The 15,957-nt window shown below is 43.5% G+C and overlaps 1 protein-coding gene across 1 annotated transcript in view; it reads left to right on the forward strand.

Moving 5' to 3' along the window:
* Nucleotides 1–15,957, forward strand: part of NBEA (neurobeachin) — a 1,994,973-nt gene that overhangs the window by 1,686,625 nt on the left and 292,391 nt on the right. Inside the window, 1 exon segment of the mRNA XM_030200381.1 lies at nucleotides 3,834–3,949. Within this exon segment, the coding sequence (XP_030056241.1) occupies nucleotides 3,834–3,949 (116 nt within the window).

The following is a 15,957-nucleotide window of genomic DNA, read 5'->3' on the forward strand; positions in this document are numbered from 1 at the left end:
AAATACTAATTGTTCACTTTCATTAGCCTCAAACACAAAAATGTCTTACTTGATAAATTCTGAAGTGCTTTCAACTCATATGGGGATGGGGAATTCTAAAAAAGGTCACCTAAATTTTAGGTGCTAAAAGGCAAGGTGCTGAGCGGAAATTCTATAACAATATCTGGGCAACCAGATTCCATAACAGAACAGAACATAAATCAGCATTTGTGTACCAACATTAAGACACTGTGCCCCCCCCCCCCCCCACCAGTATTCAAAACCCTTTAACTATGCAGAAACGGCACCTGTGTGGTTAAAAGGCACTTAGCTGGCTATCCATCGATATTCAGTAGGAGATAGCCAGTTATTTCCTGCTGAATATCCCTGGTCAACAAATAGCAGCTAGCTGGTTATATCTTTAAGGGCTAGATTCTATATATGGCACCTAAAAAAATCTGTGCGGAATTAAGTGTATTCTATATGATTTAGGCATGGTGTATAGAATATGCTTAGTCAATATCATAGTGCTTAAATCTTCGTGCACCCATTTACGCCAATAAAAATGGTATAAATCCATGCCCATAGATTTAGGTGCACTTACCCATATTCTGTAATTACTTGTGGAAATTTTGGAATGCCCAGGAAACGCCCACAAATATGCCCCTTTTAAGCTACGCATATTTATTTTGAACTGTGTGCTTTGCAATTTAGGAGTTCTTTATAGAATACTAGTAAAAAAGGCCCGTTTCTGACACAAATGAAACGGGCGCTAGCAAGGTTTCCTCGGAGTGTGTATGTTTGAGAGAGTGTATGTGAGAGTGACTGTGTGTGAGAGAGAGTGAATGTGCGAGTGTGTGTGTGTAACAGAGAGCGAGAGTGAGTCTGGGTGCAAGTGTGTCTGTGAGAGAGAGAGTGTGTGTGTGAGAATGAGAGTGTGTGCAAGTGCGTATGTGAGACACAGTGAGTGTGAGAGAAAGAGTGTGTGTTTTACACAGATACAGTGTGCACTGTTTTTTTTCGTGTGTGAGAAGGGCAGAGCTTGCACTGTTTTTTTTTTGTGTGTGTGTGTGAGAAGGGCAGAGCCTGCACTGTTTTTTTTGTGTGTGTGTGAGAAGGGCAGAGCTTGCATTGTTTATTTTTTTTGTGTGAGAAGGGCAGAGCATGCACTGTTTTTTTTTTTTGTGTGTGAGAAGGGCAGAGCCTGCACTGGGTTTTTTTTTGTGTGTGAGAAGGGCAGAGCATGCACTGGTTTTTTTTTTTTGTGTGTGAGAAGGGCAGAGCCTGCACTGGGTTTTTTTTTGTGTGTGAGAAGGGCAGAGCCTGCACTGTTTTGTTTTGTTTTTTTGAGAAGGGCAGAACCTGCCCTTTTTTTGTTGTTGATGGCTTCGGTGGAGTCGGGAGGTAGTCAGTCAGGGAGGAGGTGGAGGCAGTGGCTTTCTGACCCTAGCTGACACCTGGGGCGGATCGCTGATGCGCCCCCCCCCTGGGTGCAGCGCAACACACCCCCCCCCCCCCGGCGAAATGACACCCCCCCCGGTGCAGGCCGCTGGGGGGGGGTGCCGCGGTGCGCGCCTGTTGCTCTGTCTCCGAGTTAGCAATTCGCATGTGTTCACTGCTCCCTCTGAGTCTGCCCCGGAACATGCGAATTGCGAACTCTGAGACAGGGCAACAGGCGCGTGCCACGGCACCCCCCCAGCGGCGTGCACCCGGTGCGGACCGCCCCCACTGCCCCCCCCCCCCTTGGTACGCCACTGGGTGGAGGGCAGTGTTCCGTCCTAGAAGAGAGGGAGGGAGGAGTTGGAGGGCGGTGTTTCGAGTACGTGAGGTTGTATTAGAGAGGGAGTTAGGCGGGGGCGTTGGAAGTGCAGAGCCTGCACTGGTTTTTTTGTTTTTTGTGAGAAGGGCAGAGCCTGCCCTGTTTTTTTGTTGTTGATGGCTTCGGTGGAGTCGGGAGGTAGTCAGTCAGGGAAGAGTTGGAGGGCGGTGTTTCGATTTTATCCCGTGGAAGGGGGGTGGAGTGTGTGGGTTGGTGTGGGAGTTAACCTGGTGTTTCCGAAAGTGCTGTTGCCCTTCTTCTTTGTTCGTATGTAGAATTTATTGCGCTGTTGGCGGGTTTTTTGTTTAATACGTTGGAGACTCCCACTGCTGTGTTGTGATTGGGCACAGTCGTTGGTGACGCATCTGTTATTGCGAGACGTCATCTGGAGATGGAGATGGATACAGGAGCACGAATGCTTCAAGGTTTTTGTCCAGGCTGCCAGCTTCAGAACGTTGGAGGTGGGTTTTATTATATAGGATGCTTAGCGATTTCCACACATAAATTGTAGTTATTGCCAGTTAGAGATCGTTATTGCTTGTTAAGTGCTGTTAAAAACGCTGATTACTTTGTTACACCTATTAAGTTATGCACATATCTCTGCGCAGAATCTAGGTGCCATATATAGAATCCGAGGGTAAGTGGCCAAATGTGGCCACGTAAATAGCTGGTATATCTTTGGCTGGTTTGAACTTAACCGGCCAGCACTTGGTCAGTTTGGAACCGGCCAAAGATAAAATGGATATTCAGTCCTGGTCACCGGAAATGGCCAGATACTGAATATCCAGGCTCAGCATCAACCGCAGGAGTTATCCAGGCTAACTCCCATGGTATGACTATTAGGCCCTACCACTTACACCTTGTAAAAGGCACGTGTAATTTTAGCAAGTAAATGTTGCAGCTTAACGGGTAATATAGTATTCTGTAAGTTACGCTTATAAGTGTGAGACCTGCCCATGCTGTACCCACATGTATGCCTCCTTGCAGTTGTGCACTATCCCCTCTATTCTATATAGCGTGACTGAAATTGCGCGCATAAATCTGGTCATATTCTGAATTTGCGCATGAAGTTTAATTACTTAACAAGCCAGTCAGCACTGATAATTGCCACTAATTAGAATTTACACACACGACTTACTAGGTGTACTCAATAAAGTGGTGTGCGTAAATTCTAATGCACGCTGCCAAAAGGGGCCGTGGAATGGGCGGACCGTGGGTGTTCTGAAAATCTACACACACAGTTATAGAATACACCTGCTCCGCACCTAACTTAGGTGCCGGTATTTACATGGACATGCCTAGAGTTAGGTGCAGGCATGGCTGCTAGGCATATTCTATGAACACACTAGGCATATTCTATAAACCACACCTAAATCTAGGTGTGGTTTACAGAATACACCTATGCGGAAATATTTTCAGCACTAATTTTTCAGGCGCCATATATAGAATTTAGTCCTATGCGGGTTGTGTGATAAGCTTGTAGAATACCACTTAGTGCACAACCCATGCTTACACATGTGAATGTTACATTCACGCGCATAAGTGCTAATATTCTTAAATTTTAATTATAGTATTCTATAATTTTATTTCACAAATGGCACTTACAGTTAGGTGCTAAGATTATAGAATTAGGGGGATGGAGAGTACAATCCACTCTCTTGTGCTTTATTTTCAAAGAGTAAGTGCATAATTTCCTTTAAATATTGCCCATGGGTTCAAAGGGTCCAAAGTCTTTGCATCAGGTTCTTCTGTGAGCGATTTTTATTTTTTGAAAAAGGTGCATATAAATTTGAAAATCCCATCTGCATGCATTGTTTTACAACCCCGCCCACAGCATGCCCCTGGGAAAACCTCTCCTTAATCAAGCTAAAAATGTATGTAGTATAGATTCTTGGACATGCTGGATTGAATGTGGGTGATGTTCAGACAGTCAGTTTACCTAAGTAATTTGATATTTATCCAGTCAAGTGGCTTTGCATAGTTTAAAATACAGTTGAAAGACTTTTTGTTAGAACTAATTTATGTTCATTTTTAGGAGAATATCACTAGCCACGCCCCGGCAGCTTTTTAAATCTTCTAACATGACTCAACGATGGCAGCGACGAGAGATTTCTAATTTTGAATACTTGATGTTCCTTAATACTATAGCAGGTAAGGTTTCTGACTGTAATTCCCCTAATACATTTGTGTTTGTCAAAGTCTTGAGTACCATGACTTGATTGAAAACATTTATCCCCTTGGGTTTAAGCTGCAGCCTTATGATACATTCTGAAGTACTTGGATAAAATTGTATAAGGAAATACACAACCTATCACTGAGGCTTTAGATTCATTTATTGTTATAAAAGCTGTTTGCTGCTCTCCTTCTGCTGTTTCCTCTGCTGACAGCTTTGTCTGAAGCTTTATTAGATGCAACAAACCAGTGCCAGAGAGAGTCTGGAAATAATAATGGGAAAATGTAATTTTACTACTTCGTCATTCTCAACAACAGCAATGAGACAGGAGAATAACAGCAGTACTCTGCCTAGTACAGATGTCACCTGGTTGTGGCATGATTAGGTAACACAATATTTTCTCTTCTGATTTTCTAAGGCTGAGTTCAGTTGTGACTAGTTACTTGGAAATAAATTTTTGCCACAAGCTTTTATAAATGTAAAACAGGTTTTGATAATGATACAATTAAAGTCAACATAGAAACGGTGTAATATTTCAAACAACATTTTTACTAACAAATGATAATGTTGATAGACTGGCAATGATAAATTATAGAAAAGCAAGAAATCATTCTGTGCTTTCTAAAGGCAAAATTTAGACATGTACATGCATGCATAAAATCTATACCTGTGATTGAAAAAGACAAGACATGTTGATTATTTTTCCTTTCATTAACAACTACATACTTTAAGAACCTCTGCAATGCTGAATCATTGCTATAAAACTTTTGGCCTAGTATTAATGTGTGTTATTGCTATTTAATACACATTGGGGCCTTTTTACAAAGTCACGTGAGGGCTAATATGCGGGTAGCACGCACCAAATTGGCACTACTGCTAGGGTACTACTATTGCTACTATAAATCATTTCTATAGCGCTACCAGTCGTACGCAGTGCTTCACAATTGAACATGAAGAAAAGATAGTCCCTGCTCAAAGGAGCTTACAATCTAAATCAGGACAGACAGACAGGACCGATAAGGTTAAGGGTAAGACAGACAGAAGGACACATAGGGAAAGGGACTATTGAAGAGAGGAAGAGAAGATAAAGGTTACGAGCAAGTGACAAGTTAGGAGTCAAAAGCAGCATCAAACAGGTAGGCCTTTAGCCCGTATTTGAAGGTGGGTCGTATGTGCTCCTGGTGGTAATTCTGAGTTTGGCACACACCGAATCCCGCAGTAGAAAATATTTTTCTATTTTCTACCATGGGGGGGCATTCCCGGTGGTATTTGGAAGCGTGGCCATGTTAGCGCACGCTGCATGGTTTCTGCATGGGTAGCGCTTGAGCCCTTACCGCTAAGTCAGTGGCTGGCGGTAAGGGCTCAGGCTGAAGATAGGTGCACGCTAGTTTTAATTTTTGCATACGCCCATTAAAAAATGGCCCTTTTCCCAGTAGCAATAAAAAGTGGCCCAGTGTGCGCCCAAAAGACATGCCCACACCACCGTAAGCCAATCTTTACTGCGGCTTTGTTAATGGACCCCATTATTAGTAAATAGGCTCCATTGTCAATACATTTCAATACCACATGTAAAAGGTGCAGTGACGCACATTAAAACATTAACACAGGTTTCTTGCTCTTGGGAATGAACTCTTAAGAACTACAAACTGATTAATGCATTTTAAGGTAAAATAAAATTTCCTGTGCAGGATATATTATCAAAACTTAGTATACATTTTGGATTTTAGCTCAGTAATAGAGAATTTCCCCATGATGGTTTCTTGTAAGTGACTCTCTTTGAGGCATTTTTATTAAAGGTTTCTGAATAATTTTAACAAGAACAGCTAATGAATTCTGCTTAACTTTTCTTCCCTTTTTTCTTCTGTTTAGCATTTTCCATTTTTTTTTACCCTGTGATGTACAAGCCTTCACTGGCTAATTATGTATATATTTAGCTACTGCATGTGTTGGGCTTATTATTGTCATCTAATTAGATGTAACTCAAACTACTTGCTTCCAGAAAAATCATTAAAAATTCTTTCCTAATGACCTAGAGATGACAAAATGTCTGTAAAGTGTGAAGAGGCAGACAAGCCCAGGAACATCGCTCTTAAAGAGTGTTAATCCAGATGCTGCAATCATCTAATTAAACAATATTTTGCTGTCATTAACATTTTCACCAAGGAATTGCAGTTATAATTTCTTTGTCAGCTGTCTCTAGATTGTGTTACCTTCAAAACTTAAGTGCCACATGAAAACATTAAATTAGATAGTTTAATTAAAAACTTTTTAAAAAGAAGAAACATATCTGTTTTTTGAGATGTCATTTACCTTCTCTCTGTTATCTGAGTAGGTTAGTGTTACAGATGTGCACTTTTCTATAGACTGAATTTAGGATTAATCTTTATGAGATTAATTTTCACATTTCCTCAGGTAAAATGATGCTTTCACCTGTAAAAAGATGTTTATAAAAGTGCCACCATATATATATGTGTGTGTGTAAAAGTATGCCCATATAGGTAAAAGTATGTCCCACCAAATAACTCTCCTAATAGAAAAATACTAAAATGACAGATTTCTGTGAATATCAAATCAGCCACTGTGTAATTGGACCATGTACTCTTAACTTATATGTTAATGGAGAACTTCAGACCATATCACTCTGGTTCCTAAGAGCATATGACAAAATGAATGTACCACTCTAATGGCAGCTGATTATTATTTGCTCATTTCAACTATCACAGGTCTCCCTATGTATCAACATGTGTCCATAAATCAAAATTCTTGTGTAAATAGTGATTATGTTGTGTCCATATATGAAATCTGTGTTTAGTCACTTTCAAATCTCTTCAAGTTATTGTCCAAGTTTAGTCATGAAAAATATATCTTAATGTACGTGAAGACACTCTTGGATCAATGGAGCATCCTATTTCATCTGTCTTCCTCTGGACCTGGCTTCAGCGACACTCATCCTCAGTCCATCAAAGTAGTTGCAATTCCTCAGTCCATCAAAGTAGTTGCAATTCCTGTCACAAGCTTTTATAAATGATAATGCAAGTGTAATGATAATGCAATGGTAACTGTTAAAAGAATTTTACCAATGATACTCACAAACACCACAAGACCAAGTCAGGCTTAAAGCAGTTTTATTTCTTGCAAGGAGACAAATCCAGCATACCCTTATGAAGTTGTCTGCCCTCCCCATACCTTCCCGTTTCTTATGTACTGTTTTAGACTCTCATCTACGTGCAGCTGTATATGAAGCATATCTTTTAAGCTTGGATGAACATGTTACAGTTTTAGACCATTAGGAGGTTTTTACAAGCTAACCAAGAAGCATATCTAAGAACATTCAGTTCTTCTTGTAACACACAAGGTCAGAAACCGTTTCTTTTTTTATAATCTACACTTGTTTAGTATATGTTAAAATGATTAACTCAATAATTTCCCTACATTTCCCTCCTGTTTATCATTGCTACATATACTTGCTCAAGTCTTTAAAATAGACTCTTCTCCAAGACATCTTCTTTTGTCCTGGGGATTCATGTAGTCTTGAGTCTGTTATATACCAATGGGAGATAAGTAGTCTTTTAAGGAAGCCTGGCTATTGTCCGCATTATCAGACTCTTCATGCTGGTACATAGTCTTGGTCAATGTTGCATCAATTAGTCTTTGGAGTAAACTCCAAATACATGGAATGCAGCAGCATCCACATGTCACCAATATGGTTGTAGCCACAGCAACAGAGGTAAATACTGAAGTAATCAGGCTGCTCCAGCTCCCAAACCAATCTTCCATCCATTTGGTGAATGGGTCATTAAAGCCAGAATTCTCCGCCAGTTCCTTTGACAAGGATGTCAGTCCGGCCAACGCCTTGGTGATACTTCCATTGGGGGTTGTATTGTTGGGGATGTCTGTACAACAAAACTCTCCAAACATCTGGCAGACTCTGCCTTTTTTCCGCCAGCAGCATGTCCAGTGCCAGTCAATTCTGCCATGCCATCATTGAAGTGTGTAAGGTCTCCACCACCGGGAGACTCTTGGAAATGTCTCCTGCACCGGGAGACTCTTTAGTCCCTCAGCCCTTTAGCTGAGCTGTATTCTCTAAACCACTGCTAAAGAGCACACGGCAATCCACAAGGTCAGATCATTATACTTTATTGTAATCCCTTTGTGTCAACTGCTCCTCCAAAGGTAGTTCCCACCACAGCATTTCTCAAGAAGCATAGCAGTTCAACAGCATAATATTCAAAGCAAAACAAAAAAAAAAAAAAAAAAAGGTTCCAATTTCTCAGCAGTTCATATAAAGCAGTTATGCAAAGCAGTTATTCAAACAAAATAGCTCAAAAAGGGGCTCAAACTCCCAGCAGTTCATGTATAGCAGGTATGCAAAGTAATTCTCCAAACACAGTAGCTCCAGAAAGGGTTCAGACCCTCCCACAGCAGTTCATGTCAGCAGTTAAGCAAAACAATTCCCCAAACACAGCAGTTCAGAAAGGGTTCAAACTCCCAGCAGTTCATGCATAGCAGTTATGCAAAATAATGCTCTGAAACATGGTAGATCACAAAGGGTTCAAACTCCCCAGCAGTTCATGTAAGCAGTTATGCAAAACAATTCCCCAAACACAGCAGTTCAGAAAGGTTTCAGACTCCCAGCAGTTCATGTATAGCAGTTATGCCCAAAACCACTACTCCTCCTCTCTCCCTTTCAAAAGAAATCAACCTAGGGAGAATGGCAAGGGACCCTCCCCAACCAGGCCAGCATTATACCCTGACCACCACCTGCATGACCTTTCCGTGGTAAACATGTTCTCTCAGCTCCCCTAGTGGGATAGCCACCTTTTCCCTTCTTCTACTGGGCTCTCCTCCCGAGCAGCCCTCTCCTGTTTCACCTCCTTTCCTTCCAGTTTAGTCAGAGCAGCAATCTCCATTGGCTCTTCTTGCTCTAGTTCCTCCCCCTTTTCTTCCCCTTGCCAGTCCATAGGTTCCTCCCCACACCCATTGCTCAGCTGCTCTCCATTTGCTTGATTGGGCAAGTTCAGAACTCCTTCCCTCAACCTGGCTCTCTGGGACAGGTTTTTCCAACTCCCTTCTCTTGCCCTTTTTCTGACCTCCTCTGGGGGCTGTTGGGAATTGAAATCCCTGTTTCTACCATGGGACCTGCTCAGGGAATTGTAGTCTTTTCCTTTTCTCCAATCCCCCAGTGGAAAAGGCTCCTTCCTTTCTCTACCCAGTCTCCCTCCCTCTTGAGCCTCTTTTTTCCTCCATGTGCCTTCATTCTCCCTCTCACCCTCATACTCCTCACAAGTGGCATCAAGTTGCTCAGCGATTCCTTTTACAGCATCTTGGGTATAGTTGGCAAATCTCTGCTGATTATAATATATATATAGTTGATCCAGTCTACATTTTTATTGATTGTTACCCACCAGAAGAGGAAGGACTAAAAATCCAGCAGTAATCTGGTTTCTTGCATTGAATTCATTGGGTACCTCGTGGGGCACTCCAATGTCATCTATATATATGTGTCGGTCATTGCCCTCTTCATTCTATGTGGACTTGATTTTAGTAGTTCCAGTGTGCCTGTGGGTAACATATAGAAAGGCATGATGACTTGTATTAATGCACACTCCCCTTGCCATATTTGTGGGAGATGGGGTCTAAGAAGACGATCCCCACACATCCACCAGACATCAGCTCTTCCTTGGTCTTGATTCTGGAACCAGTCGAGATGGTATTTATGGCTCTGTTTTCCCGTCAACTTGACCCGATGATTGCAGTATGAGTCTGGTAGTGGCTTCAGATTTTGTCACTTTCCTCATCCTTTTATAGAGAAGCAGGTGTAGTTACCCGGGTATGATGTTACTGCTGGTGGTCTAATTCTTCCTTTAGTGGGGGGGAAAAGGTGTGACATTATAAGGCAGGTTACGTTGGGTCTGTAACTTCTGTTATATAGCTGGACCATGCACTGCAATCCTTCAGGATCATCAAGACACAATCTGAAGGGTATGGTTCCTAAGGAAGGTCTTGCTTTAGCACAAGCCACACATTCAGATTTGTTTATGTTTCCAGTTGTTATGATTGGGGTCAGAACCCCTCTCAAACTTACCTGTTTCCTGGGGGTCAGCTTCTTAGCTGGCTTCTGTTTCTTTTCTCTGTCCTTTCTGAGCTGGCTCTGTCTCTCTGTCCTGGCAGCTTCCAGCAGCATGGGGTTAATTGTTTTACTTTACTACAGCTGTGTGGGTGGACTTAACTCTACCTCTCTTTGGGTGTACTGGCTTCAAATGCTTCACGGTGTTGCATTGGTGTGGGTTGGGCCTCTCTGGGTCAGTGTGCTTTTGCCTAGGTCTATGGAGTGTGACATCATCAGGGAGGGCCTTGATAAGGAAGTGGTGTTGTTTCCTTCAGAGCCTTTTGCAACGGTGGTGTTTGCTTTAGGTAGGGTGGTGCAGTGTGCACTTCTGACTTTGTGTCTATTTTCCCTGCTTGCTTTTGCTAAGGTCCAGGTTAGTGTTAGTGCAGTGTGCACTGGTGTTTGTGTGTTTAGCTTTCCTGCTTTTCCCTCTTGGTTTTGGAAGCATTGCTTTGTGTAGGACTTTGGAAGCTCTGTTACTGTTAGAAGTACTTCAGGATTTGGTGTTGTTAGGAACACTACAGATTTTGCTGTTAGAAGTACTCCTGGTGTTTGTGCTATTGGGAGCATTGCAGTCTTTGCTGTTTGGGTTTTGGTGCTGTAGGAAGCACCTTGTTAGTTTGGTGTCTAGCTTGCCAGATTAGTGCTTAGGAAGCACCTTGTTAGTTTTGTGTCTCGCTTGCTAGTATAGGGCTTAGGAGGTCCTTTTGTTAGTGTAGGCCTAGGAGTTCCCTGGTTAGTCCAGTTCCTTGGAGCACTGCTGTCTCTTCGGTTTCCAGTCCTGGTCCCTGTGTCATCCGGTATCCGGTAAGTCCTGCCGGCCACTCGAACCCAAGGGCTGAACCCTTGGGGGGGGGGGGGGTAATGGCCAAGTGCAGGTGAAGCTGTACGGAGCAGTCCAGTGTGCTCCAGTCCAGTGTGTTTCGGTCCGGTATGTGTTCCAGTCTGGTGCGCTCCAGTCCAGTGTGTTCCGGTCCGGTGTGTGTTCCAGTCCTGTGTCCTCCAGTCCAGGGGATTCCAGTCCGTGTGTTCCGGCTCGCAGGGCGGTGCCTGCAGTCCCTGCCGGTGCCGGTGTGTTTGCCCAGCGTTAATTGGTGGGTTTTGCCTGCTGCTGTCGCTCCTCGTCAGCAGCCCAAGGGCTCACGTTTGCTCCAGAGCCCGGCCCCGCGGGCTCTGAACCTGAGAACCTGACACCAGTAGTATAAATTACACATGCCATCCATTCATTTTTTTTTCCTGGTAACCCGGTTTGAGTCCCAATTTTTCTTCAGTTGTCAGATTAGCAAATCTGATCATTGTGGGTATGGGGAGTCTGAAGTTACCTCGAGAAATATTCTTCTCCAATATTTGGATAAAGAAATGACCGATAGGATCTGATTGTTATCTGTCTGTTGGTTAAAGTCTTGATTGCTCTCCTCTTTTCTAGTCGTCCTGTTGTCTCAGTCAATTGCTCACGTGGGTCTTCTGAACCAGATGTCAAGGCCTCCATTTCGACCCTAAATTCTCGCTTGAGTTGTTGTTTTCTTCACCAGGTTTGAGACGAGGGTTCCTATTGAAGCACCTCCCCTTTGTAGCCGGGCTTACCCCTGCGAGACGTTGGTCTACTCTGGTTGCCTAATCTCAGCTTCAGGTTCTGCTGCCTTCTTGCAGTGTGATAGGTGTACCCAGGTACTTCGTTCAGCTATTTTTACAGCTGTAGGGGTACTCAGGAGTACTTGGTATGGACCTTCCCAGCGAGGTGAAGCCCAGTTTTTTTCTCTTGATGACCTTAATTAGGACCCAGTCTCCCGCTTGAACCTTTCCAAGCTCAGTATATTCAGGATCTACAAGCTGATCTGGAATGACATTGGACAAAGAAACTTCTTTGTTAGTTAATATTTTCTTCATATATGTTGCCAGTGATTCCTCAGCCTCCTCATGACTCTTATCTAATGAGGCAGACTGAGGGATCACATATTACCTCCCGAACAGAATTTCAAAGGGAGTCAATCCTGTCTTCCCTGCTGGTGTTACAAGGTGGCCAAAGGAAGGCAGTATATCCAGTTCTTTCCGGTTTCTGCCATTATTTTTCTCAATTTGCTCTTGAAGATTCCATTGTGTCTTTCCACCAGTCCTGCCGACTGGAGGTGGTAGGCACAATGGTTCCTCAAGTCAATGGCCAGTTGTTTCCCTAATAGAGTAATGATGGAATTCACAAAATGGGGGCCATTGTCACTGTAAATTCTTTCTGGAATGCCATACCGTGGTATGACATCTTTTACCAAAGCCTTAGCCACTGTCAAGGCGTCAGCTGTTTTGCTTGGGAACGTTTCTACCCATTTGGAAAACATGTCAATGATTATTAAGCAATATTTTCTCTTTTCACATGTATTCAAGTCATGCATTCAATTTATGCATCCAGCTTTTCTTACATAAGTACACAACTGTGGAACGCTTTGCCCAAAACCGTGAGATCTATCCATAACCATCTTAACTTCAGGAAACTACTGAAAACCAACTTGTTTAAGAAGTCTTACCCCCATGACCCAAATTAACTTCTTACTTCCTGCGACACAGCAAAATATGGTCCGTACTAGACTTCTATCATCATCCCCTCTTTATTTCTTTGTTGCTTTATACTTATGTTTCTTACATGCATACTGCTATACTATGTATTTGTATTATTGAACCGGAGCCTACCTCTACGGTATTGTGTAAACCACATTGAGCCTGCAACTAAGTGGGAAAATGTAGGATATAAATGTGTTAAATAAAAATTCAAATCAATAAAATCGATACATAAGTACTGAAATGGGTACTTTGGGTGAGGGAAGGTGCCCACTTGGGGTCTGAGTCTTCCCTGGAAAAGCATACAGTGTGAACAAAAATGTTTAGACTATTGTGAAAACCCGTATGCTGTGAATATTCTTGTTACTATTGTTACCATCCCTCCTGTTGAGACATGGCTTAGCCTATGGCTCACTATTGCAGCATATCAGAACAAATATTTTGGTAATATATATTTATTTTCAGTAGATAAGTAAATGTCATCTACAAGGGTGGCTCCCTTTTTTATCCAAGATTGTCTTTCGTGTTCTGGGGATGCGTGTTGCATCTGGCGTAACATTGCCAGATCCAGAAAGGTTGCTTCTCCATCAGTTTGGAAAAGAATGTCATGTAAAGGAGCAAATAGTGCAGCTATTTTGTCTGCAAAGGCATTGCCTAAAGAAATGGGATCTGTACATTTAGTATGGGCTGCACACTTACAAATAGCTATCTGTCTAGGAAGTAAAACAGTATCCAGTAATTGAAGGATAAGGTTTTTGTGGTTTATTTCCTTACCCGTAGAGGTTACCATGCCTGTGTTTTTCCATTGCTGTGCAAAGGTATGGACAGTAGAAAAGGCATACTGGCTACCTGTGTAAATGTTGACCGACTTAGTCTTTGCTAGTTTACAGGCCTCGGTCAGGGCTACCAGTTCTGCTGCTTGTGCTGAATAAGGTACGGGTAATGATGCCACTTTTAAGACTTGGTCATGGGTTACTATTGCAAAACCTGTAGCATGTGTTCCATCAAGGTTCCTTTTACTGGAACCATCTACAAATAGTGAGGTCAACATGCTGATAAGGTGTGTCTTTTAAGTCAGGTTGAGGTAGCACCTTCTGGGTTATTTCTGCAAGACAGTCACGTGGGCTACCATCAGTTGCAATGGGTACCAGGGTTGCAGAGTTCAAGGTGGTGCAGCGTTCAGTAGTCAGATGTGGCTGTGATAATAAGGTAGTCATGCAGGAGAGATGTCGAAAGGGTGAGAGGTATGAAATCTTGTTTTGAAGTAATATTACCAAAGCTGCATGTGGGACTCGAAGTGTGAGTGTGTGGAAAAGTACCAGGGTTGTGGATGCCTGTATTGCCATAGAGGCAGCCACCACAGCCTGAACACAGTGTGGAAGGGCGCGGGCAACGGGGTCTAGTCTACTAGAGTAATAGGCCAATGGCCTCTGTTTGTTTCCATGTTCTTGTGTTAGTACTGAAGTCATGTACCCATCCTTACAGTCAACAGTTTGGAAAAAGTTTTAGCATAGTTTGGCAATCCTAAAACTGAGGACCTGACTAGGACCTGTTTGAATTTTATGAATGCTGACTCTGCTTTAGGCATCCAAAGAAGTGGGTCCGAGGAGAGCGGTGACTTCACGCTGAGCGATGGTGGTGTGAGAGCACAGCTCCACATGCCATTTTGAAAGAACCCTAAAATATAGCTGCTATCGGTGGAAGTGGCGACTGAAGATTCAAAATTTAGTTATCAGAGACTTTATACAAGACAGCTATGTCTGGAAGAGACACCGCGGGAACCCGTAAATCTTTAAAAGACTTCACTTACGTGCCGCACACAGCTGCGGACAAGATGGCACTGGTGGAGGAGAGGGGGAAGAAAATCAGTACAGAGCGAGCAGGCCCTTCGGGTGAGGACGCGGAGGAAAGCGAGATATCGGCCAGAGATTTCTGGGCGCTCCTGGAGGTGATTCGCTCGGATATAAAAGGAGTACGGGAGGACTTCTTGACCTTAGCTGCAGAGCTCTGAGGCGAGTTGACCGAGCTGGGCAGATGAGTTGTGGACATCGATGAACAAGTGGAGGAACACCAGGAAGCTCTATGCTCCGTAGAAAAGGCGCTAAAAGAACAACAGGCCCTATGCAGGTCACTGGGAGCTAAAATTGAAGACTTAGAAAATCGGGGCAGACGATCAAATATTCGTTTCGGAGGTATCCCTGAACAGGCAGAATACCTGGACTGTGAACGGGTCACTCAGCAGATTGCAAGTATGATATTGTCTGAAGAGGGGCAAGAAGTGGCCCCAGATACAATTAAAGTAGATCGTGCCCATAGAGTGATGGCATGGGTAAGAGCAAACGCACCACGAGATATCATCGCTTGCTTCTCTGAATATAAAGTAAAAGAGACTATACTCCGCAAGGCGAGAAAGAGGGAGAGCCTGCAATGGGACACTATCAGGCTCATTTTCAAAGCACTTAGCCTCCCAAAGTTCCATAGAAACCTATGGAACTTAGCCTCCCAAAGTGCTTTGAAAATATGCATGTATGCCTATTGAATTATACCAAGACCTAGCCCCAGCTACATTGAAACGACGAGCAGAGCTGAGGAGCTTTACCAGATATCTCTGGGACAAAGGGATTACATACAGGTGGCAGCACCCATTCGCCCTGGCCTATAATCAAGATGGAAAATGGAGCCGGATCCTGACAGTGGAGGAAGCACGTGCGACATGGCCAGAGGTGGAGGGGCCCACGGGTGAGGCAGCGGAGCACAGCAGGCAGGAGATGGGCTCTCGTCCTGCACGACAGCGTTGGACCCGAGTAGCGAGAGGCAAAGGCCGCCTCACTAGACAACAATCTGATCTGAAGAGGGTACCCTTACAAAACACTGAGACAGGATCTTGAGGACAGATGCTTTGATATTGACCATTTTTTTTTTTAATTTGCATTTTTCTCTCTATTGCTAAAGCTCATAAAAGGGCGGGTATGTATACGGGCAGTTATATTTGAATGTATGTGGAAGATGTATGCATTTTTGGCATGTGAGTGGTCACCGTTCTCTAATCTCAGTGGTGGGTAAGATGACCCATTGGTTAGACATGGGGGGGGGGGGGGGGGGGGGGGAAGGGCAGGGAGTTGGGATAACGGTGTATCTCAGGGAGAGATCACTAACAAAGGTTTGCACTGGAGGTACAGTGGGTCCCCCGGGACGGATGTCAAATATGAATATATAGACCCACCATGATTCCTATGAAGTGTGTGGCACTGAATGTGCGGGGTCTTAACTCCCCTATTAAAAGGAAACGGATGTTTAAAGAAGCAATGCGGTTGGGAACGGACATATTGT

This window comes from Microcaecilia unicolor, chromosome 4 (genome assembly GCF_901765095.1).
Source record: "Microcaecilia unicolor chromosome 4, aMicUni1.1, whole genome shotgun sequence".
In the NCBI taxonomy this organism is placed as follows: domain Eukaryota; kingdom Metazoa; phylum Chordata; class Amphibia; order Gymnophiona; family Siphonopidae; genus Microcaecilia; species Microcaecilia unicolor.